The following is a 26,207-nucleotide window of genomic DNA, read 5'->3' as shown; positions in this document are numbered from 1 at the left end:
AATTAACAATTATTCCTAATAAAAATGAATTTTCTCACTGACAAGGCATTTATCAACTTAAAATTTTTATTTTTTTTTAAAGACAGCTAAGAGGAACCTGAGAACAACTAGACCACCCTTATTTTGTAAGAGAAAGTGAGATTTAGGGAGGGAAAGTGACCTGCTAATGATGACACTGGTAGCCAGTGGAAAAGTGGCATAAGTCTAAGAATAGAGTTGTTTCATAAACATAAAACTAACAGTTTGATATACTTTTAATCACTACATTAAAAACAACTTCATTTTTAAAACTTTATTGATTTGCCACCTGATTAAAGCATGGAATATTTTAAGAGTATTTTACATAATATTTTTACATAGAAAACTTTACATAGCATTTCATATTATAGAATTCTGCTCATTCTTTCAAAAATGTATACATCCATTGGGTAAGGAATGCTTTTCATTAAATTATTAATATTAACTGCACTTAATTATAGCATGTAGATTAAACCAAAGTAGCTATTTAACTAATTTTAGGCATTTTAAGTAGGTAAAACATACAGTTTTGCACATGAAATATATTTGATGCAATATGCAGAGAAATTTTTAAAAAAATCAAAACATTGAGAAAACAACACCTTTGATCTGTATTCAATTTTTTTTGACCAAGGGTTGCTAGCCATAGTCATTCTTTAAAATGCTCAGTTGAATTTTTAGACTTCAAAGTTTCTGATGGAAAAACATTTGAATTTAAACAATATCTATCTTAAAAACTGAATGGAAAAATACATAGTTAGGACCCAGCTTAAATTTAAAACCTATACCCACTTGCATCATAACAGCAAACACTAGAAATGAATGAGAGATAGACACTTTCAGGTTGAACTCTGTCAGAAAGCTATTTTAACATTTTTCAGATTACTTTTGAGGGCTATAGCCATCCTCAAAAGATATTTTTAAATGTTTTAGGTTATTTTCATTTTGTGCAAAAGTTAACTTTTTACCTAAATATTTTGACCTTTTTCAACACTAGAATATAATATTCATAATGAATATTCTTTGGTTATATTGGTGTACAGGGATGGAAAAAAGAAAGCAATAGGATATTTTACCAGAAAAAAATTCTGTCTAAATGTTCAATTTCCCTTTCTAGGTTCATCATCATGATGCCCATGGTTATACAATTATCCATTTCACAATGAAGAAAAAAAATAGAACTGGTGTATGAAACACTGACATTTTAAAGAATACTATTGTCTAGAGACACAATAAATATTTAAAGCACTGTGAAAAAGAAGACTGTGAGCTCTTCATTTTCCTACTTTACAGGTTTACTGAATAGCAATCTTCACCAAAACCAAACACCCAAATATCAATTTCATCAATTTTTGAACAACAGAGGTTATAATGTCAATTCTTAAGGAAGTAATGTAAGGAGAAGAATAAATTTACTCAAGAATCAGGATGTTTTAATAGCTTACTACTTGAGGCTATGTGACCTTGACAGCACTTTTCCAATCCAGTATCGTGGAAACTGCTCTAGATGATTTTTTTTATCAAGTTTTTAAAAGGTGCATGGCTAGCAAAATGAATATTGTTTTTAAAAAACTGCTTTTCTTAAAATGATTTTAAAAAAATCAAGATTGAATATTCAGAGAGATAACCTTGCAATGCTGTTGTCTTCTCAGAAATCTTGTGATTATTCACAAGCAGATAGTTAAGAGTAACATAGCGTACAGAACAATGCTGTGGCCAGTATCATCTGACAACAGCAATAGCAATACTTTAGAACCAGACCCCAACTAACAACAGGCGAGCCTGGTTACCGCTGGGTTACAGCCCATTTATAACCTGGTTCCTGTGAACTACCTGTCTCCTACACAAGGTAATTTTGTATAATATTGTGTTTTCCTGGAATAAACTGAAGGCAATGGAAGATTAATATGACTAAAAATTCTTATGGTTCACATTTGCTGAAACAATGGCACACTAAAAACACACACAATGGTGTCTCCATGCAAAGGGAGCAGCCATTCTGAGGACTGAAATGCACATGGATAGAGATGCTCAGTTTTCTTGGCTATACAAAGTATAAACAAATACCAAATAGAAACTACTGACATATAGGTGACAACCTACAGCACCAAGGAATGACCAACTAAGTTGGATGTTGCTAGGAAAAGAAGCAATGACTTTAAACATAAATAAGTTAGAGGCTACATTTAAAAAATATTTGAATCACGATAAAATATACCTATTTGCTCCTTTCTATTGAATTTAACTTTCTTATGTGCATTTAATAACTTAAAGGCCTCAAACTCCTATTATTTCTTTGGTAATAAAATTAAACTCTCTTGGTGGATAGGGAGAAAAAAAGTTGATATAGAATTCTGCTGGCCAAAACCTACTGGTCAAGGCTGTAAAAAAACATTAGTGAGAACTTTTATTAACATAAGCACCAGGAGTCTTATTCAAAAAAGAACCCTAAATCCATCGGATCTACAATCTGGTTTCCCAAGATATCAACCTCTAAGGTCCTGGAAATTCATAAAAGTTGAATAAAAGGATCAATGGGTATGGTTAGAAACAAATATATTTTAGTAATTGTGAATAATACTTTTTATAATTCTCAGTGCTGCTAGATGCAGCGCATGAAAGGGCTCAGATTGCACAGAGTAAGGATTTTATTTTCCTTGTCTTTAACACATTAAGCTTTGTGACCTTCCCATGATGCAGTATACAGATAATGGGCTCTTGACCACATTTTTTTTGCAAACAGAAAATTGTTTTAAAACCATTGCATCTATAGTTCGGGTATATTGCAGTTAGGCTATTGCAGTATGATGAGAATTCTAGAGCCTATTCCAAAGTGTATCACTAGGGGGTGATAAACTGCAGTCGATCCCATCTGTTTTCTGGCTGTCCTAACAATTTAAGCACACTGACTTTGGACAGAAGAAATCACAGTGTGATGCCTGATGTCTCTCTTCCCCAAAGTCAGTACTAACATGTTCTGAAAAGCTGTGATATTAACAATAGGGTGCATCCTCGGTTCTGTAATAAAAATAAAAGTATCCTGATATTTATTGTTCAAATATAAATTAACTCTGGCTAAATAGACATCTTCACTATTACTTAATGTGTTATATTTAAGAGGGAATAGATTGGACAACAAATTCTAGAAATGGTTTTTAACTTTCCATATACATTCTTCAGTTTGAGTAATTTCCCTCAGATGTCTGCCTTCTCTGATGGCTTAGCTCTAAGGTATTTAATACACAGGGAGGTAGGAGGCATTCACTGCAGTCACTGTTACCACCAAAATCTTAACCATAGCACATTTAAACTTTTGATAAAAGCTGTTCATTAAATACTTTTAAAACTCTCAGATAGCATGAGGTAAACCTCCTTTCTCCCTACTTTCTACAAACTGGACTAACAGCTGATCCAAAGCTAATGCATACCCAACCTGATCTAGTTTAGTGTACACTCATAAGAACAACAAAAAACATCCAGCCTAGTTTTTAGGTGGCAGTGAGCCATTACGATATATTTTATTAACATACTCTCTAAACAGCACATACCTATACAACTATATTCAGCATTTTCAAAGATAGAAATTCTCTCAATAAATCATTTACAACCAATTATGTGAATTAGAAAATGACAGCATCTTCAAAGACAGATTTGACAGAAAATGACAGCATCTTCAAAGACAGATTTGACAGACTTGAATCAGCAAACAGGAATAGAATGACAGGGATGGAACAGACTTCAATTTGACTATTAACTCAGTATGCAACAATTTAAATCAAATATTACCAACCCTTAGTTAAGCTACTTTTATGAGATGCTCCTGTTAGCCAGAATAGGATGGACACTTTTCCAAACCACAGTTTGAAATGCAAAATGCTGCTTCCTTGGTTTTCACAGTAAGCACCAATGAGCATTTCTCCCCTTGTGAACAGAGGTGTTTTCAAAGCTTGGCAGAGAGTCAGCAATGACCAATCTTGCTTACAGCTACCAGGCTGGCAGCTGTGTCCCTGTCAGCTGTAATGGCTCTTTTGGAATCCATATTTTGTACACGGCACCTATACGAAGGAAAAACTTCCGCAGAACAGCTCGAAGCTCAGGGATCAAGTCAAACTGCATAATTTCACACAGATAGGGATAATACATGGAAGCATGTGCTTTAAACTGAAAATAGAAAAAAAAAACACTTGTGAATCATATAAAATTAAATAAGGAGCTCATAATTTACAGAATTATAGATTGCTATCATATGTCTTTTCCTGGCATTCATTAATAACATTTTTAGTAAATGTTATTATATTAGATTATAACATTGATCCACTAGAACCTACATTCAACTATAGGACCAATTCCTCATAAATAGGTCAAAAAACTCAATCTTCATTGGGAAACCTTAACTGATAATAATTAAATTTAAAAACCCTAGAGATATTCAAATATTTCCTGAACTATCATAATTAGTCTGTGAATAACTCGAGTCCCAGATTCTGGTATCCTTTCACAGCATAGTGTAATAAATTTTAAAATTCTACACCAATTTCATACCTTAAATTCTTTCTAAGTCAATTTGTGTTGTTTAAGTTGTAATTAAAATCCAATTCCAAACTTAAAATATTCAGAGATGAGGTAAGTTAAATAAAACGTAATGCTCAGACTTAACAACAAAATTCAATACATCAGAATATTTACCTTTTCGTCACTTATTTTGAGCGTTTTGGTTAGAAGTAACAGTAATAGACTTGTCCAGGCCTCTCGATGGCTTTCTGAATTTACGGTAATAAAATAACCAAGAGCTTCACTACAAACACTATGGGGAAAAATCAGAAAGGAAAATACTTATATAAATTCATCCATTTATTCAACAATTTTTTTGGGGGGGGTGAAGCAATGGGGCTAAATGACTTGCCCAAAATCACATAGCTAATAGGTATCAAGCGTTTGAGGCCAAATCTGGAATGGAATCCTCTTCATTCCAGGGTCAGTGCTCTATCTACTATATTACCAAGTTGCCCCTAATTATTAATCAAATGTTTACCATTAGTCCTTTCCTAGATGTCTTGGGCATTATTCTCCATGTTTAGAATCCTCCTTCCTCTGTTCCCACCTGCTGACTTCTCTCCTTCAAAACCCAATTCAAATATCCCTTTTTCAAAATAAAATATCCCCTTTTTTATATATAGTCTTTCCAGATCTTCCTAGATAAAAGGAGCATTCTATGTTGCACCTCTTTCTCAGAATCTTATACCCCTCTTATACACCTACCAGATGTGATTTGTACCATAGATAGTGGTATACCTATGTTATTTTTTTCCTACTAGATAAGAAGTTCCTTGAGTGAAAGAACTGTATATTTTTTATCTCTAGTCCCTAAAAGGCCCTGAATAATATATAATATAGATACTCTACAAGTATTTAAAATCTACTGAAGGAAATAAGGTCCTGTGGAAATATAAATAACATTTGTTTATGTCCTCAAGAAGAACATGATTCAACAGGGGACATAATAAAACATACACGTATATATGGTGTCTTAAGGTTTCCAAAGAACTTTTCTTACAACTAACTACCTTAAGTTTTAGGCCAAATATTCTAAAGTGACTTTCCTAAAGTCACTACGATAGAAAGTTTCAGAGATCAGATCTGAAACTTAATTTCACATACAAGTCTAAATGTTATGAGAAAAATGAAGTAGGCTATTGCTCAAATATGGTCATAGGACATTGTTCATTCATATAACAAGAATATGAGTATTTCCATGCTACAGAAATAACTTTGACAGCAAGGCATTAAAGGGAGGGGACAATTAATTCCCAAGTCAATATATATATATATATATATATATATATATGTCATATAAACCAAGCAGAGAGAAGATGGAACAAAGATTATATAGAAAAACCTAATTTTCTTGTGGTTGTATTATCCACTGTCTCCCACCATATACACAGCTTCTTCCATCATTCTTACACTTCTCATCTTGTTTTCTGTCACAAAAACAATTTTAAAATCTTAAGAGAGGCTATGAAATCCCCTCTGGAGATTTATAAACATACTCCAAACTATCTTTGGAGCACATTTTAAACACAAATCTGATATTTTAAGATCTTCTTTTGTCACTAAATTTAATAAAAACTTTATAAAAACCAAGCAAGATTTGTGAATATTTCATCAGAAAATTAATTGTAGGAAAAATACTGGTCCTGTATCAGAAAAGCTGGTAGTTGAAGTCCTGGTCCTTACTTTTACTTGTTATATGACCCTAAGAAAGACATTTACCTTCTGAACCATCCTAATTTATAAAATGGGGATAATTCATGCTTCACAGGAGAGAAAGGTCTCTCTAAATTTCAAAATGCTATAGAAATATACATTAATACTATTGTATCAGATATAAGCTATATAGCATGTGGTACAACATAATAATTTTACATTTGTAAAAAGTACTTTTGAAAAAATACTTTGTTTTCAAATTGTTTATCTCCATCATTTAATTTTCTTCTTATAACCAACTGGTGAGGTAGGTAAGGCAGGTTCCAACAGGGACTTTCTTAGAGTTAAGTCAGTGTCCTAGGTAATGTGCTCAACTCTCTGAAATGAGGGACACAGAGGTCTATGCCCAAAATCTTAGAGTTAATTACCAAATTGAGGAGACACTGAAATCCATGTCTTCTTATTCCAGGTCAACTTTTTTCCTAGCATGTCATATTGTGTCTCTACTTGACAAATAACACCATCTCCATTTTACTGATAAGTAAATAGACTCAAATAATTAAGTTTAGGGGCCTATACAAGGTCAAAAGCAAGTTAATACAAGATAAATATTGATTCTAGAAAAACCAAGGCATTTCCCACTGTATGGGACTTTATTCCCATTTTAATTTCATTTTTTACTATATAATTAACACTTATATAGGTGTTATATTATTAAAATATCCTGTTTTGGGGCAAGGCAGTGGGATTAAGTGACTTGCCCAAGGTCACACAATCATTAAGTGTCTGAGACCATATTTGAATTCAGGTCCTCCTGATCCAGGGCTGGTGCTCTATCCATTATGGCACCTTGCTGCTACCTAAACTATCCTTTTAATAAATATCCTTTCCTATTTCTATTAAATAAGGGATGTTCACCCCATATTCCTTCCTCCCATTTTTTTTGAAAACAAAAAAACAAGCCATCATACGTTAAAAGTCGATGCTGTATCTCCTCCCAGGAATCTTTGCGATTTTCATCAATGTACATTCGGAAGAGGATTCTTAAACAACATGCCAAACTGCTGGTTTCTTGTTTTAAAAGATTGGGTTTAGATTTGCCTTTAAATCCTAAAAATGATTAATATAAAATAAATGCTTTTGAAATAATTGTTAAAAAAAAAAAAGCTCAGAAAGACAATGGGAACTTTAAGCACAATAGTCACTTCTGGAAGTAATAAAAAAAGGCCTGTACATTTTTATATATTCAAGTATATGGCACACAAGATAATTCCACCCTGTAACAAAATAAGAATATCTCATAGCATTAAGAGCAATCACAATTATTTTTTTCTTCTTAAATACAACAGCTCTTTATAATGTGATTGCAAATTTCTGTTTCAGGGAGTTTCTGGTTTCTATCTATGATTTCATTGGTGTTGAGAATATTCTCTACTAATGCAGATTAGAAAGTCAAATCCTGGAGATCTGCCCAGGGTCCTGAGAGAAGTGAGTTTCCAAGGGTCATACAGCCAGTGTGGGACAGAAGCACTTGAGTCTAGGTCATCATGGCTCAGTAGTCACTCTACTGCAATGCCCCTCAGTCAGTTTTATATTACAAAGTTAATTTAATAAAGCAATTAAAAGTATAAGAGGAGAGGAAGGGAATCAAAAGGAATAACCAAATCAAATGTATAGATGATATATGCAAGTCACTGACATCATTACCGTCAGTGCATTTTACTATATGTGATTAAAAGAACAAAATTTGGAGGAATTTTAAAAAATGGCATAAGGTTGTTTATTTTGGACAAAATGAAAACATGAGAGAAAACAAATATATAATAAATGGCATATTTTAGAGAAATGAAGTCATTGAGAAGGGTTGAGAAAAAAAGCAAAACATTCACATATCTTCTACTACATACTCATACACTTTTGTAATTTGGGGGGAGAAAATCCCAAAACTTTCAATTTCTCCTTGGCCCTTTATATATATTCACATATAATCCTTTTTCACAGCACAGTTTTAAAGTGAGATTAATTATTTGATTTTGATTTTTATCTTCTAAAATATTTCCCCCGAAACGTCTCAAGTAAAATATTATTTTTTGACTATAGTGCAAAATGTAAAACACATTCTCTTTAATACCTTAGGTTAATGCTCAGATTGTCTCATTCTTAGTAAAATTTAATATTTATTTACCTGCTCTCCACAGGACTGTTCGTTGTTCATAATTTGAGTTAAAGGCCTTTGAGAATGAATGAGACTCTTGCAAACAGTCTAGTAATTTAAAAAGATGCTGTGAAGACATATATTTATACATTCCTTGATCTTCTGTGTCTATGTGAATATCAGCATCCAGTGTATCTCTCTAGGAAGTGACAGTAGACATAATTGAGGAACATCAAAGGATTTACAACAGGAAGATAATTTAGATGAAGTAGTTTTTGCATATTTTAGATAATTTAGATGAAATAGTTTTTGCATAGTAAGTAGGCTAAGATTTTTATATTAGACCTTACCTAGGTGTAAAGAAAATATTGTCTTTTGGTAGAGAGTAGACTGGATCCTCACTAATATATTTTCTAATTGCTTCTAATTTAAATACAGTGAATAATAATACACTTATTCCTTCCACACTATAGGGGATAGAGGATCAATGCCCCAATAATCTGGAAATCTATGGAAAATTTTCTCACCTTCCCTTTCTACCAGAGAAGTCTGAATTTTTCTTTTTCTTTTATGGGGTGTTTACAGTAACTTATTGCAAATTTTTATTTAAGTATTTGGTTATAGGCTCTGTGTCATTGGCTGGTCTTCACATGTTATCTGCAACTACCCCAAAACTCCCCCCCAAATTCCCATTTAATTTTTTATGGCCAATGCACTATAGTTATTATCATACATATTGACTTACAGAATGCTTGAGAATATAGTTTTATTTGTTTTTACTTTGACGTCTTTGAGAAATCTATTATATGTTACTTCTATTTTATAAATGAGAAAAATTTTGGCTCAAAAAAGCAGTGTCCTACTTAAGAACACAGTCAAAACCTGAATCCATGTTTTCTGACACTGTTTGAGCCACTAAATCAGCTGGATTCTATTTCCCTTAGATGAACATTTCCCTTATTTCAAGGCCTCTCGAATGGGGTCTTCCTTAGTGTTTTCCTCATGGGGATCACTCTTATTTTCCATATTCATTTCATATTAGTCTCCAAGTATACTATGATCTCATGCCTTTATTCTTACATTCTTCAGAATCTCTCAGTCTCCCTTTTTTTAACATGCTCAATTCTTACTTATCCCTTTCCCAAGTCCAATTCAGATGCCATCTCCTCCAGGAAGACTTTCTAGTTACCGCAAACTGGTAATGACTTTCCCCTTCAGACCTTACAAAGTCCTCAGCCCTACTCTAATGAACTGAGGTAGGGGGGGCAGGTATATTTTAACTACCTGTGCTATTCTACTAGAATGAGTTCCCTGAAGGCAGGATTCATTTCTTATATAAACTTTGTATCAACTTGTATATGTCCCAAATGGTGGACAAAATGCACTGCCCCAAACAACACCATACCTGAGCTGCTACCATGTGCTCAGCATCCTCCTTTTTGCTGGTTGCTGGATAGAATACTATGTTGTCAATGGTCTGTATCAATTCCAACTGAACCACACACTTGATCAGGAGGCCAGCAAACAGCTTCTGGTCTATGTAGACAAGGCAAATTAAAAACCAAAATAAATTCTGATAGTTATAGTAGTAATTGCTATGAAATTTTAACTGAATTTGAACACCAAGCATAACTAGAAAAAAGACAATGAAACTATAGATTCAGTTTGGGTTGAAGATGTATGAATTTCAATAAACTGGCTTAAAAATAAACCCTCTTCAGATGAAGCTAGTCAGTATGGAACCAGATAGCTTATTTATGAGAAATTAGAAGCCAAGGAAATTGGTAGAAGGCAACTCCCAATCATGGTTTCAATCAACTAGTTACACAGCATTTAAGGGTTTCAAGACTGTCATGAAGCACTCCAGTTACAAGTCAATTGCCTGTTACCCTGCTCACACTCATTGTGAAGGCTCTGTGAAAAGCCACTTACTCAGGAGCCATCTCCTCTATTATCCCTTCCCCAGTTAGAAGTGATTTCTTCATCACCAGTCTCTCATCCCTCTCTGAAACTATTACATTGCTGAAATGAACTATAAACTACTTAAAGGCATGGGCTCTGTCCTGATTTTCTATCACTTGTCTCAGGGATCAACACATCTGTGATTTCAAAAGCTATTGATAAATTCTTAAAGGAAAAAATTATAAATTTACTTTAAAAATAAACATTCTGTCTTATGCTTTCAAAGATGTTAAGGACATTTATCAGATAGGAAAACTCGCTTTCTCCCTAACAAATAAATCCCACACCATAGCTTTACTTAAATTGAAATGTTCTCTTCCGAAGTCTCTCCCACTCTCCCAAGCCTCAAGTGCAAACATGAAATCTCCTGCTATGAATTCTTTCCTGAAGCTTTCTTTTAATCTGATGACCTAATAATCTGTATTCATATTTTTGTTTATCTTATATTTATCCAATTTCTCTGCTTCCAGAATCTTATTATCATATCTTCTTACCCAGTATTTAGCAAAGTGCTATGCATGGAGTATACACTTAAATATTTTTAAATTAATGAATAATACAGATATCAACCCCAAAATATTTGAGAATAATTTTTTGAAGATGATGATGATGATGATGATAATCATGACAATAATAACAAAAATCAAGTCTTACTTGTATATGGTCTACCTTTCCAGCTGTCATCAGTTGGATTAGAAATCTGGCTCTGACCTCTTTCAGAGAGATTTTTATCTATGCTGCTTAAAGACTGGCGATCCATATCCAGATCCTACAAATTTATCAGAAAAGAAGTGCATTTTATTTTCATAGTAATATTTTTATTAATAATGATTATAGCAAATAAATTATTGATTATTAATAGTTAACATTTTATTACTAAGCATTTTATTTTTCAGGAAGACTTCTTTTCTACAATCTATTATTTCATACCATTAATATCTTTGGTACAGCTTGCATTTAACTTTTCCTTTTGTCTCAAAGCAAAATCAACCCTGGTTGCTCACTGCAGTACCCTTAAATGACCTTATGTTTGGGAGATGGAGAGTTTCAATTATTTTTTCTTCAATGAAAATTGCAAAACATTGGATGTCCTTTTTAAGATTAAAATAGTTACGTATTTAAGATTAAAATACTTAACTTTAATTCTTTAGGAATAAAACACATATTTAATTGATAACTATTTTATTTTTAGACTTTGATTTTTTACATTCGATATCTCTTTATGTAATCTCCATACCCAGCACAGAATTCCTTGTAGGAAATGACAACAGTTAAACAAAGCTAATCTATTAGACAGATTTGGTCTGCCAATATATGCAGTAATTCACAATTCCCCAGTGATAGGAAAGAGATAGATGCTTTTATTATCTATTCCATTGGATCAAATTTGATTACTAAGAGTTCAGAATTTTTTTAATTCTCTTTTCCTTACACAACTATGATTCTTGTCTATATTATGTTTGTTGAGATTATTTCACCATTCATCAGTTCCCACAAATCTTTTCATGTTTCTATACAGACCTCAGTTTGGCCATTTCTCACAGTGACTTTAAATTCAATAAAATCCATATGCCACAATTTATTGAGCCACTTTGCCAATTGTGGGCAGGCAACCCCATCGAGGAGGGTTCATGCTGATTCATTCATCCATTGAAATGGAATTCAAACCTAGATCCTATCCAAATCCTGTACTTTTTCTACCACTTAATTTCCCCCTTCATTTAGAATTTTTTTTTTTGCAAGGCAATGGGATTAAGTAGCTTGCCTAAGACCACCCAGCTAAGTAATTATTAAGTGTCTGAGGCCAGATTTGAACTCAGGTACTCCTGACTCCAGGGCTGGTGCTCTACCCACTGTACTACCTAGCCACCCCCATTTAGAATTTTTTGAAATAACAATTCTAAAGCTTATAATCTATTTGTGTTCCATAGATTATAGAACCATGAACTCATTGGGCAGACAATTTTCAAAAAGTTGGTATCAAAAAAAAAACAGCAAAAATTAAACATCTCTACCAAGTGTTTTTCTGATGCATCATCTTCCATTCCAGCAGGCTTCCATGTCAGTAAACTAAAGAAAGGAAAAAGAAGATGGGAGAGAAAAATCTTTAATGGAAAAAGCAGCTGCAACTGTTTAAAGAGGATTGAATGCAGGGTAAAATGCAAATCAACCACTGCATTAAAACTTACATATGTGGAATGGTTGTTTTGAAAATGTCCAGCATACAATTACAAGTTTCATCCCAAACATCAGGGCTGAATTTCTCACCATTTGATATTACCAAGTTTTCTAAACAATTTGTTCCAGATCGGGCCAGCTGCTCATTATCTATAAAATAAGAACATTTATCAACAAACTTTGGCTACCGGTTGTGTCATCCTCATGCCAGAAAGTGGGAGTAAACAAGTGCAACTGGTGATCATGTTCTTTTCAAACCTTCAGTTAAAGCAGTATCATTGGTACTTTGCCAACACTATATGCTCTATATCTTCTGCGGATCAAATCCCCTCCTTGAAGTTTTCCTTGAACTAATTAGATGAAAGGACTTCATACTCCTTTTCTGCACTTTCTGGTCTAATTTATATAATACTAACAGTAGAATGAATTGAACATTTCACCCTTATTCATCATTGTGGATAGTTACTTTGATATCTGAAGAATATTAAAATGTAGATGGGAGATATAAGTGCATCTTAATCATATTTGAGATATAAAGTTAGGGTGGAATTTGTACTATTATTATAGAATTCCAAATATAATAATCAATAGTATTCTAGTTATTCCTGTTTCCTAAATTTTTATCATGCTAGCTCTCTGAAAAATTGTTTATTAATGAGTGTTAAGTAACATTGCAGTGTAATAGGGAGCTGAGTACTTGTCAACACATTTCAGATAAGATTGTGGGGTTAGGAAGAAAAGGGTAAATACCAAAGCTCTACAACGATGTCAATGGTTCTAATATGGAAATATGTTTCACATGTCTACACATGTATAACCTTTATCAAGTTGTTTGCTTTCTCAATGAGAGGGAAGAAAAGAGAGAATGGAAGAGCATTTGGAACTCAAACTTGTAAAAAATGACGATGATAACTGCACTTGGAAAAAAAAGTATTTAAATCAAAAAACCAATCATGTTGCCAAAACACCCTCCTTAGTGTGTATTTTCTAAAACTCAGAGCTTCCTAGTGAGATGCAGATAGTGAAATAGCTTAATAGAGAGAAGTTAAGGTCACTTATAAGAATAGCTCATAATAAATTTAGGACACTTTTCATGACCTTACACATATGACCTCCCATATGGACTGTGAATTCTTTCTTAACAATGCCTTCAAGAAGTGGTCAACCAGTCCTGACTTAAACACTTTCATTGACTAAGAAATCACACATTTCCAAAGGGCACCTGTCTCACTGTCAAGTGAGTTCTAATTGCTCTTCCACATGACTTTCCTTCAGTACTGTCTTGATACAATTATTAAGTCCTTGTAACAAAAGAAAAATATCTTCTAGGGAAGAAGAGGCATTCCATTTTTATAGTCCACACAATTAAATTATACATGGTGTTAACCCATTAGGATCTTTAGAAAATTCTACTGAGGCATCTTCTTATCATCTAGTGACAGACCCAGAAAAACACTGCATATAAATTTGAAAAGTACCTTGTTTTACACACCAGTGTAACTGTGCAAATACATCAGAAAGCAGAACTTCATTTAAAGCTTCATAAAATTGTGTGAACACATCACATATAGCATAAAGTGCATGATTGCAAGTTGTGGTCATCCATTCTGATTTCTGGAAGACACAAAGAAATATTAAAAGGCTTCCCAGTTATTTCCATTTAAAAAATCTTCAACAACAAAATAATTTAGGCTCACTATTCATAAATTAGATATTAAAAATATCCTTTTAATATACAACTTAAAATATGATGGATAAAACAGTTTACTGTTGGGGACATTAAATAAAACTATTTTCAGGTGCCAGCACAGAGCAAACCGAGAAACAAAAAATTAGCAGAGTATATCAACAATTACCACGAATGACTTAATATGGTGTGGTAAAAAAAAAAACCATGATATTTGGTATCAGGAAATCTGAGTTCTTTACTACATATTCCTTTGAACATGAACACCTTAATGTTCTCCCTATAAGAGTAGAACAACTGAACTATCCTTGTCATAGGGATGCTGCCAAAATCAAAAAAGATAATCTAAGTAGAATGGTTTGTAAACTATGAAGAACCATATAGTGGATATGGAATGGGATTATGGCTTTACTAAATCCCTTCTCTCTCCCTAAGAACAGTGCTCTGTGTCAATTGGAAGTCTAATCAATATTTCTGTGAAGTGAATGTCAGCTATCATCTAACTATTTTATCTCTCATATACACTAGAAACACAAGTCATAGTGACTAGCATCTTTTCCAAAATAAACTGGATTTTTGATGAGGATCCAAATGAACAATGTGATTTTAATTTTCTCTCTGATATGGAAGAATAGGAAGATCCTCTAGGTTCTCATTAGCTTATACTGGTTAGAAGATTGACAGAAACATTTTATTTTATTTTAGGTTTTTTGGTAAGGCAAATGGGGTTAAGTGGTTTGCCCAAGGCCACAGAGCTAGGTAATTATTAAGTGTCTGAGGTCGGATTTGAACTCAAGGACTCCTGACTCCAGGGCCAGTGCTCTATCCACTGTGCCACCTAGCTGCCCCCTGACAGAAACATTTTAAACCTTAAAGTACTGTACAAATGTGACTTGAAGAGTACTTCCTATCACTTCAAAGTATTATTAAAATAGAGCAAGTCTTAAGATAGGAGATGAAGTATCAAGTATATTAAATTCAAAGAAAATGTTCTTTAATTATTAAACTTGCCTCCGACTGCTGCTCAGGGAGTTTCATGTTGTCAAAAATTCTAAACACAATTCTGAATAGATCCTGCCACCAATGCTTTTCAAAAGTGTGGCCATAGCTCTTCATTATCTCAAACATCACTGTGAGTCCTCTACAGAGAACAAAGGTATAAAGTAGAAGGAAGTGTGAAAAGGGAGGATCTGTCAGCTTCAGCAACTGACAATAATATAATTTCAATTAACAGAATGCAGCAATGGAATGGCACCTTTCATATAATTACCTTGTCCGAACATCTAACTTGCACCTATTAATAATGCAAGAGAGTTCAAACAGGATAGGGAACCAGCCTCGAACCCAGACTCTGTCTCCAGGAGCTACATTCATATCATCACTTGTATATTCTTGAAGCACCTGTAATTAAAAAAAAAAAAAAAATCAAACCTAAAACATTAAGATCTTCTGTATAACAAAATACATGTCAGGAAAGAGAAAGTGGCAGTATTGTATTTTTCTCTTCAAACACCTGGTAATTCAATCTACCTTCTTCTGGTCCAGAGGCCCTCCTTTAATTCATAGCAAACATTAGGACAACCCACCCAACCATTTGGTTCTGTTAATGTCATATCACTCAATTTTTAAAATTATCAGTGGGAAACATGGGTATGGGAATATATCACAAAAAGCTCTTTGAAGGGTCAAAGTTGGAAAATCAGATATTTTCAAATACTTAGAAATAACAGAGAGGTCAAAACATCTTGAAAAATTTACAGTTCAAGTGTTCATACCAGTCAAGAATGCAGCTCTATCAAACAAGGGAAATAAGAGCCTTCTTTCTCCAACTATTTCAGTTGGAGATAGTCATGGAAACTGGACCACCTCCAAGAGCCTCAACTGATCAATTCAAATCTCTCACTTTAATTTATCAACTTGTCCTCTGCTCATTCTCATCAACCCTATTCTTGACTACTCTCAACCCCTACCTCCAGTTCACCTCCCTCACTCAAGCATTGTTAAATTTTTTTCTACCTATGCCCTTCCTAACAAACCTTCTAGTCTTTTTTTTTTTAAGATTTTTGCAAGGCAAATGGGGTTAAGTGGCATGCCCAAGGCCACACATCTAGGTGATTATTAAGTGTCTGAGACCAGATTTGAACCCAGATACTCCTGATTCCAGGACCGGTGCTTTATTCACTGCACCACCTAGTCGCCCCCAAACCTTCTAGTCTTGTCCAGATATCAATCTCTCTCTTTCCTCTAGTAGAAAATCCAATTTCTCTATAGTTACCACCTTCTTCCTATATGATTACAAGTAAGATTCAGTTTCCTTAATACTAAACAAGTCTTTCACTACTTGACTGCTTCTATTACTTCATTACTTCATTTCTCTTTCTTACCCTTCAAGATTACAGACTAGAAAAAATTCTACATCTAATGCCTACTTTCGCATTACCCAATCTTTCATCTAGCCTTTGCAATCTAACTTACATTCTCATCACTTTAATGAAATTATTCTTTTAAAAGTCTTTGCTTAGGGGCAGCTAGGTGGCATAGTGGATAAAGCACCAACCCTGGAGTCAGGAGTACCTGGGTTCAAATCTGGTCTCAGACACTTAATAATCACCTAGCTGTGTGGCCTTGGGCAAGCCACTTAGCCCCATTTGCCTTGCAAAAACCTATCAAAATAAATAAATAAATAAAGCTCTTTGCTGATCCCCTAATAAATTCAATGGTCTTTTCTCATTCTTCTTCTTGACATTCTATAGTATTTGAAAGTATTGGTTATTTCCTCCTTGTGTATATTTGCTCTTTCCTTAGCATCAGATATATCAACCTAATCCAACAAGTATTTATTAAGTGCTAACTATGAGAAAAGTAATGCTAGGCACTGAGCACATAAGGACAAAATGAAAAATAGGTCACATTGTTCTGGTGAAGGGTGAGGGAGAGAATGCAATGTGTAAATGCCTAAGATAAAATAATCTGAGGCAAAGGGAGAAAGTCTTTATAACTAAAAAAAATCAGGAAAAGCTTCCTATAGGAAAGGGTCTATGAGCTGAACTTCAACAAAAATGAGAGATTCTTTTCTTTGACTTTAAACTTCTTATCTCTAAAGGTGATTGTCCTTCAATATTCTATCATCAGCACTTGCTACTGCAATTGACTGAGATGAGAAAGCATGGCATAATGGAGAGAGTACTGCACTTAAAGTCAGAAAGATCTGAGTCCTACTCCTGCCTCAGATGTTTATTTCTATTTGACCATAGGCAAAATAACAAACTCTCTTGGCTTTAGTTATCTTTAAAATTAGGGAGTTGGAAAAAAATAATGAGGGAGTTGGATATGACAATCTCTAAGGGTATTTTCCAGGTCTAAATCTTTTGATGATCCTTTAATTAAAACTATCACCTCTATTCAAATGGTTTGCAATTTTTTTTAAAAAATGCTAAAAATGGCATCACTGATTTGTTGCTATTTAAGAGTACAGATTCCTCACTCCTTTGCAGAAATGTGTGAGTGTTCCATGCGAATCTAAAATTAGACTTTTTTTCTGATGTAGCCATTATTTTTTTTTCTTCTTTGCAAAGTGGGGCTAAGTGACTTGCTCAAGGTCACATAGCTAGGTAATTAATAAGTGTCAGAGGCCACATTTGAATTCAGGTTCTCCTGATTCCAGAGGTGGTGCTCTATGCACTGTGCCACCTAGTTGCCCCATAGCCATTATTTTTGCTGAATTTTATCCCCTATTTAAAAAAAGTCATTAATGTAAATCTTTTTTAAAATTATAAAATAAAACAAACATATTCAGATATTGTTAGAACTGGGAAAGATCTGCAAAAATAATCAAATTCAAATGCCTCATTTTTACGTGAGGAAACTAAAGTTCACAGAATTAAGTGACTTAACAAAGGAATGTGTGTCAAATCAAGTTCTATTCCATGCTTTATGATCCACATCTCCAACTGCCCCACCTGTTGACATCCTTCCCTTTCTTCAAGGCTCAATTCAGGTGACCTGTTTCTACATTAAGTAGTCTATATTTCCATAGTTCTGAAAATAATTTCTTCCTTAAAGATTTTTAAGGGGCAGTTAAATGGTGCAGTGGATGGAACATCAGACCTGGAGTCAGGAAGACCTGACTACAAATTTGGCTTCAGACACTTAATAATTACCCAGTTGTGTGACCTTGGGCAAGTCATTTAACCCCATTTCCTTGCAAAAACAAACAAAAAAGATTTTTTAGCACATCATTTGGATTAAAGTTAAAGTTAAAGACATGTCTTATTACCCATTAGACTGTGTTAGTTCTTTGAGGGTAAGGATATTTTCAAAATCCTCTTTTTATCCACAGTCTAGACTACTAGAGCTTAATACATATTTTTAATTGAATTTATATATAATTGTATATAAAGAGTAAGATTTTCCTTCCCTCTTTGACATAAGATGGTCATGTGCTCTTGTACAAGATATACTTTCCCCTCCCTTAGGCAACTCTCTAAGAGCCTAAGGTTCAGCAAAGAGGCTGATCTATAGAAAGAGCATTTCACAATTTACAATTTGCAAAGGGATTAGAGAAGAAATCCTTAATGATAATAAAAAGTAGGCAATTTTAGAACTATTAGCATCAACCTAATCTTCTATCCATATTCAGTAATTATTTCAGTTCTAAAAAGGGCAGCTTATTTCTATATGCAGTATTTATTTCAAAACACTTCATTCAAAGAAAAAATACATCCAAAATATGTAACATGGACAGCAGCTGAGTATATAATCATTTTTCTTCCAAACCCCTTGTCAACTGAAGGAAAGTGAACCTACCCTGGGTCTTTCAGAAACATATTTCCCACAGTAGCGGATCAGTCGAATTGCTTCCATGCTGGTGTCAGGAAAAGCAGCATTGCAAGCGAACTCTGATAAGCACTTTACAGCATCTTGAAAAGAATCTATTGCAGCAGGAAAATGGTGCTGAAAGATAGTTGCTGGGGAAACATAAATTAAGCCATCATTTAAAAGTGTTAGGTGGCTAAGACAGTAAAAATGTACTAAATCTAAGACAGATGGATCAATAATTTTCTTCAGAACAAAAGCTTTCATTAAAAAGTTATTCCAGTGGGCAGCTATGTGGTACAAATGATAGAGAATTAGCCCTGAAATCAGGAGGACCTGAATTTAAATCTGGCCCCAGATACTTAATAATTACCTAGCTGTGTGACTTTGGGCAAGTCACTTAACCCCATTACCTTGCAAAAAGCCCCCCCCAAAAAAAAGAAAGAAAAAAAAGAAAAAATTACTCCTATCTAAAGTAGTTCAAATTACTTCAAAGAATATTAGTAGTTAAGAATCAAGAAAACACCAATTTGGACACTTTACATTAAGCTAGTTCAGAATATAGAAATTTGATGAATTATATAATTAGAGAATTGAGTATCTAAATGACAGTATTTCCCAGTGAAATTTAGTGGAAAGGGCAGCTAGGTGGCAGAGTGGATAAAGCACCGGCCCTGGAGTCAGGAGTACCTGGGTTCAAATCCGGTCTCAGACACTTGATAATTACCTAGCTGTGTGGCCTTGGGCAAGCCACTTAACCCTGTTTGCCTTGCAAAAAAAAAAATCTAAAAAAAAAAAAAAAGAAATTTAGTGGAAAGTAACCATTTAGAAATGGGTTGGAGTCTTGGGTCTGCTCATTTTTTTTAACATCTAATTATCTTCACATTACAGAAAAAGAAACTGGGGACTTGGGAAAGGAAGTAATTTGCCCAAGGTCATGCATATATTAAATGACAGAACTGGGATTCAAATCCAGGTCTTTTAACTCCAAATCCAATGTCTCTGTCACTATACTACAGCATACTAGCTCATCCATACTCACCAATTTCATGATCATGGGCAAGACCCTTAACTTTTCACAGTTAGCTTATTGAAAGCTCATCTGTAAAATGAGGATGATATCCATAAAATCTGTCTCAAAGGCTCATTAAGGTTTAAATGAAATAATGTATTTAAGGGCTTTGTCAACTTTAAAATTTTATATAAAGGTCTATTACTAAAGTTAAAAAACTCATTTGCTTTCTCTGAGTCTCAGTTCCCTTATCTATAAAATGGACATACTAATATACCTTCACTTTATTATTTTTTTTTCTTAGGTTTTTTTTGCAAGGCAAACAGAGTTAAGTGGCTTGCCCAAGGCCACACAGCTAGGTAATTATCAAGAGTCTGAGACCGGATTTGAACCCAGGTACTCCTGACTCCAGGGCCGGTGCTTTGTCCACTGTGCCACCTAGCCACCCTAAAAGTTCCATGAGATTGATCTTATCCTCCATCCATAGGTTTCTTTTTTGTTTTGTTTTTTATTAGTTTTTGCAAGGCAATGGGGTTAAGTGGCTTGCCCAAGGTCACACAGCTAGGTAATTATTAAGTGTCTGAGGCCGGATCTGAACTCAGGTACTCCTGACTCCAGGGCCGGTGCTCTATCCACTGCGCTACCTAGCCACCCACTACCTTCACTTTAGAGGATTATAAAATAACAGATGAGTAGGATGCTGCCTGATTAATTGTAAGGCCCTAGATCAATCACTAAAGCAAGGCTTTAAGAACCCACTTCAATGTAACACCCTTGCTACGCAGCTGGGATATAAATACAAAAGTGAGACAATCCTTGCCCTCAAAAAGTTTATGGTCTTACTAGGAAGACACAAAGATAATCAAATTCAGGAAATATACAAAATAAATACAAAGTGATTTGTCAAAGCACAAAAAATAGGGGAATTAAGGGACTTCTGTAAGGAATGGTACCAACTAGAATCTGAAGTCAGCTGACATCTACACAAGATGAGAAGGAGGAGCATTCTGGGTTTTGGAACAGCTTATGCAAGGGGAGAGAGCTGGAAGATGGAATGCCAAGTAGAAGTCACAGATGGGGAATAATAGCAAGTAGCAACTTTATGGAATCAGTGGAAAGACAAGCTGTGACCAGATTATAAAGAACGTTTAAATCAAAGAATTCATATTTTGGGTTTTTTTTTTAATTTGCATTTATTTTTAAAGATGAAGAAAACTATAAGCTCTTACAAAACTGCTGGTCTACCTGGTTTCAATTCCATAGACCAAGTTACTCCCTGGTCTCCTTGTTCCCTCCTCCCAACCCTACTTTTCTGCCTCCTTTAAGGTGTGGGTTGTCTGCCATTTAGATTGTAAACTCCTGGAGGGCAAGGATTGGCTTTCTTTTTATTAACTGTATCCCCAATATTTGGCATAGTGTTTGCCATATAATAAATGTTTGTTAGATTGGATTGAAAATAAACAATGTCTTTTTATAAGTGATGCAATTTTTCTATTTATAGACAATAGCTCCAAATTTGCTAAGTCAAAGGAGGAAAGAAAATATTTTGTTTTTGGGGTGTCTAGGTAGTGCAGTGGATAGAGTACCGGCCCTGGAGTCAGGAGTACCTGAGTTCAAATCCGGCCTCAGACACTTAATAATTACCTAGTTGTGTGGCCTTGGGCAAGCCACTTAAAAGCCCATTGCTTTGCAAAAAAAACCTAAAAAAAAATCTTGTTTTTTAAAACTTCTAAATATAGCCATGTTCTAAGAGAAATCTTCTAAAGTTAAGATGGATGACACTTTCAGGTACAATTTTGAGCCATCCAGCAACCCAGTCATGTCGGTTAAAATGCAACAAGAGTTGTAAATGAGAAAACAAAAATATCATTACTATTGACAAGAAATTAAAAGAATTCAACTTCTAGTTAAATAGGATACAAAAAACTAGTCCTCTCTGCTTCCATTTTAATAAGCAATTCCTCCTCCTTTTCCTCATTTCCTTCCTCTCCCCACACTTAATTCCCATAAAACTCCAGATACCAGACATTAATTCTTTTTCAGGTCCTTTATAGTTTGGGCCAAAAGAAAGCTAAATAGTCTCTCCACTCCCTTAAAGAACCAGTCGGGGGGCAGCTAGGTGGCACAGTGGATAAAGCACTGGCCCTGGAGTCAGGAGTACCTGAGTTCAAACCCGGTCTCAGACACTTAATTATTACCTAGCTGTGTGGCCTTGGGCAAGCCACTTAACCCATTTGCCTTGGAAAAAAAACCTAAAAAAAAAAAAAAAAGAACCAGTCAGGTATTTGTGTCCTGGAGCCACTAGCCAGTATGGTGGGCTCTAGCCTGGGCTGTTGAAGGAGAAGGAAACCAAAGGAGCAAGGGAGAAAGTAAAAACAGGAGGAGAAAAGGGGGAAGGATATGGATATTGAGTGGAATATTCCCTCTTAAGAGTTAACATTCCTAGTGAAGTCCTCTCAGGGTTAAAAATTATTAAAACAAGATAGGCTATTTACCCTTAGACTATTCTTAGAAGAATATTCTTGCATTCTCAGTCAGACACCCTCCCAATTCTACGATGGAGCAAAACAGTGGACTGTTTCCAGGAAAGACCTTGCATTGATTATGTTAGGGAGGGAAATACTGTAATACTTCCAGAGATGAGAACTTGTGGTCTACTAGTCACCTATCTGATAATAGACTGTGAGAACAGTAGTCTGCCTTCTCTTGTTTTATAAGTGCTAAACTAAGAAGACCTTGCATACTCAGACATTAATTCATTTAACAGAAGGTCATTAGAAATCTTATTCTGGTACCCTAGCCATCTAGATGGTGAGGTAATATTTTGTGAAAACCTTTTATTTTTCTCTTTGTTGCTGGGTAGATTTTTTTACGTAAACATTGTAAATCTGAAAACCTTAACCAATCAGGTTGGCAGACAGGGAGTTAGGGAGGGTGGAATCGAGCAAGGCCATATGATCTTGCTTGACTATCACCTCAGGGCAGCTCCTTGATCTTCACTACCTTTGTAAGACTTGGAGTTTGCCTTTTCTCAAGAAAAGCCAAAATAAACTTTCCTTTTTGCTTATTGGAGTCTATATTTTTTAAAGTAGATTTTTATCCCACACATGATTCTGTTCTCAGTGGCAACAGAGCACAGCAAACTGGCCTGTGTTCAAACTTGCATTCCATTCTCTTGCCCCATTTGCTGGCACAAACAATGGCTCCTAACATTTGTTAATCTTTATTGATCTATGTCATTGTAGAAAAAATTCCTGATCAGGAGTCAGAGCATTAATTCTTTATTTGACTTCAAGTAGATCAACTGCTCATTTGGCCTCATTTTTTTCATCTATAAAACTTAGTAAAAGATAATATACTAAATAAATACTCTTTAAGGTATAGCAGTAGAAGTCTGGAATGCTGGGCAGAAAGCCAATTTCTGTTTTTATATCACAAAAAATTACATTTTTATAGAGCTTTTGGAAGTATTTTCTCACAACTACTCCAAAAGGTATTATGGTGTTCATTTAACAGATGAAGAAACTGAGACAGAAAGAGGTTAAAGTAATAAAGGTACTAAAGATGAGAGTCAGGACTTGAAAACAAGTCTCCCAAACCCTACAATGTGTTATTTTTCCACTTCTACTCAAAAATAAAAACAAAAAAACCCAGCCTCAACTTGAGGTAAAATTATTGAGTACACTTTAAGCATCCTTTTTAATTTTACTCTAATTTCCTCAGACTGTTTTCAATGGGCAGGAAATTTATATAGCAAATAGCTTTTGTGAAAGTATTACATCAAATGTAAAGTGCTATCTGTGAAATATAATTATTACTTACTGACTATATGGCCTGTTGTTTGAAATGCCAGTTCCACAATGTTTCCATCATGATCAGAAGCTGCCTGGTGGAATACTGCAAAGATATTCTTCCAACCTGAGCGAATGTTAGCAGCTTGGGAGTTTACCATCTGAGTTATGCAGCGGATTACCATGTCTCGAATGGTGGGTGATCTTAAAAAAAAGGGACAGTCACATTGTTTGTTCTTCAGGACGTAGGAAAAAGAATTTAACATACCTTCCAACTTAGAATTAATATTCTTTATAATTACCTTAAAGTCATTAAGGCACAACAAACACATCTTACCTTTATCTCTCTCCATGAACTTCACTATCAAATCCCATCAGACTACTCTTTATTGCTATCACTCCCTCAAATATGAGCTTTCCATCTTCTCTGTTAACCTATGTCTAAAATGTCTTTTCATCTTCACTTATTGAATTCACTGATTATCTTTTGAACACCAATTCAAATGTCACCTCATCAGTTTTTGTTCATTTCCCTCCTCAACTGTAACCTTTGAAAGCAAGCACCCTAACACAGTTAAAGCTTTTTCTCTTTTAGTACTTACAAGAGGCATTTTAAAAATTTACATTTAAAATTTAAATATCTACACAGAAAATTTTTAGAAAATTTCTAGAAACTCATTACACCAAAGATTCAAAAAAATCATTCTAGGTAGATCAAAAATCAGGTGACCGCAAACCCTAAAGGATGTGTACTGATATCTAATTATTGTCACATAGACTAATAACACTAAGGGGGTTAATGGGGTTTTTTAAAAACCTATTTTGAAAAACTGGATTCTGAACATATCTCAGTATTCACTAGAAGTCAATCTTTCTCCTTTAGTTATGGTTCACCTTTAGAGTAACTGAATAGGGGCTGGAAATACAGAGGTTGTCTCTTAGGATGAGAGGTTACCAGCTGCTGTCCTTGAATCATAATGACCTAGATATTTTCATACATAATTAATGATTAGAAGAAAAATATATTTGTCTATGGTATTTTTTTGGCAGTAGAATAATAGAATCAATTTGTGGGTAGGGACTCTATCTAAACTTGATTTGATTAGATTCACAATCTATTCCCTATGGAGGAAGGGTTCACTTAGGAATAGGGTAGCATAGTGAATTCAGTAGACCTGACAGTCACATGAAATCACATGTATTAAGAACATGAAATAATCTTCAATAACATGAAATAATCTTCAGTAAGTCATTCCATTTCTGGGCCTTAGTTTTCTTTTCTGTGAAATGAGGGGATGGCACAAGACAATCTTTTATATTTCATTCCACTCTAACAATAAAAATATCGTGGTTGGGATGTAGCGGTTTGTTGTGGAAAGGACTCACACACCTGTTTTTCTTCATAATGTGCTCAAATGGCCTCAAAAAATCCTTTTGGAATCGGAAATTGGCTAACTCTCCCTTCTCAAGAAACTTCATGGACAGCTGCCTCAGTGAATCAACAGCAAAAATGGCGACATCTTCATTAGGATTACATCCCACCTAATAATAAAGACCAGGTGTGAAAAAAATATATAAAGCTTACAAGAATAAAATTATCACCAAACATTTTTAAGAAACTTCTCTAAGGTTACTTTTAGCTCTGGAAGTCTAAGAATCAAGTAGTCCTTTGGGCTCAAAGAAGGCCCTAAGATTTAAAGATTTTTTTCACATTTGCCCACATGACAGGCACAATACAGAGCACAGAAACTCAAAGAAACAGAATATATACAACATATCACGCCTTTTTAAACATTTATTTTGATCATAGTTCAATTTATTATGAGATTTAAGCTCACAGGTCAGTTACATTTTTTCCAGATTATATTACAGCATGAAAATTTGTGTTGTAGCAATTTAACTGCAGTGAAACAGATAATAAAAATGAAAATAACTAGTACTTATATAGTAATTTAAATGCAGAAATCAACTCATATGATCCTCACAACAACCTTATGGTAGATACTATTATTATCATCACTACTTTACAAATGAGATTGAGAGAAATTATGTGACATGGTCACACAGCTATTAAGAATCTGAGGTAGGATTAAAATTCAAGTCTTACTGAGTTTAAGACATTCTATCTACTATACTACCTAAGCTACCTTTAATCACATTTAGAATTAAAATATCCAGAAAAATGGTATTATTATTATTATTATTATTATTATTATTATTATTATTATTATTATTATAAATGGATATTAAGAAGATAGAAACAGGCAAAATATCTAATGCCATTAATTAGAACATCAAATATAAAATACCAAGCATAATAAAATTACAAGGTATAATTCTATAAAAACAATTTTATAAATATCATAGATAAGCAATAATATG

General features: G+C 34.2%; 1 protein-coding gene across 3 annotated transcripts in view; it reads right to left on the bottom strand.

Moving 5' to 3' along the window:
* Positions 1-50: 50 nt before the first annotated feature.
* Positions 51-26,207, bottom strand: part of ARFGEF2 (ARF guanine nucleotide exchange factor 2) — a 141,060-nt gene continuing 114,903 nt past the window's right edge. For all 3 annotated transcript variants that reach the window (XM_074210197.1, XM_074210198.1, XM_074210199.1), the window contains exons 26-39: positions 25,216-25,367; positions 23,857-24,029; positions 19,014-19,174; positions 15,478-15,608; positions 15,219-15,348; positions 13,999-14,134; positions 12,532-12,670; positions 12,358-12,412; positions 10,997-11,111; positions 9,786-9,916; positions 8,411-8,579; positions 7,197-7,335; positions 4,705-4,822; positions 51-4,179 (exon numbers count right to left, since the gene is read on the bottom strand). In XM_074210197.1, the coding sequence (XP_074066298.1) occupies positions 4,003-4,179; positions 4,705-4,822; positions 7,197-7,335; positions 8,411-8,579; positions 9,786-9,916; positions 10,997-11,111; positions 12,358-12,412; positions 12,532-12,670; positions 13,999-14,134; positions 15,219-15,348; positions 15,478-15,608; positions 19,014-19,174; positions 23,857-24,029; positions 25,216-25,367 (1,926 nt within the window). In that variant the 3' untranslated portion in view covers positions 51-4,002. The remainder of the gene's footprint in view (positions 4,180-4,704; positions 4,823-7,196; positions 7,336-8,410; positions 8,580-9,785; positions 9,917-10,996; positions 11,112-12,357; positions 12,413-12,531; positions 12,671-13,998; positions 14,135-15,218; positions 15,349-15,477; positions 15,609-19,013; positions 19,175-23,856; positions 24,030-25,215; positions 25,368-26,207) is intronic.

This window comes from Macrotis lagotis, chromosome 1 (assembly GCF_037893015.1).
Source record: "Macrotis lagotis isolate mMagLag1 chromosome 1, bilby.v1.9.chrom.fasta, whole genome shotgun sequence".
In the NCBI taxonomy this organism is placed as follows: domain Eukaryota; kingdom Metazoa; phylum Chordata; class Mammalia; order Peramelemorphia; family Peramelidae; genus Macrotis; species Macrotis lagotis.
The sequence above is the reverse complement of the archived record's forward strand: the minus strand, read 5'-3'. Positions and strand labels throughout refer to the sequence as shown.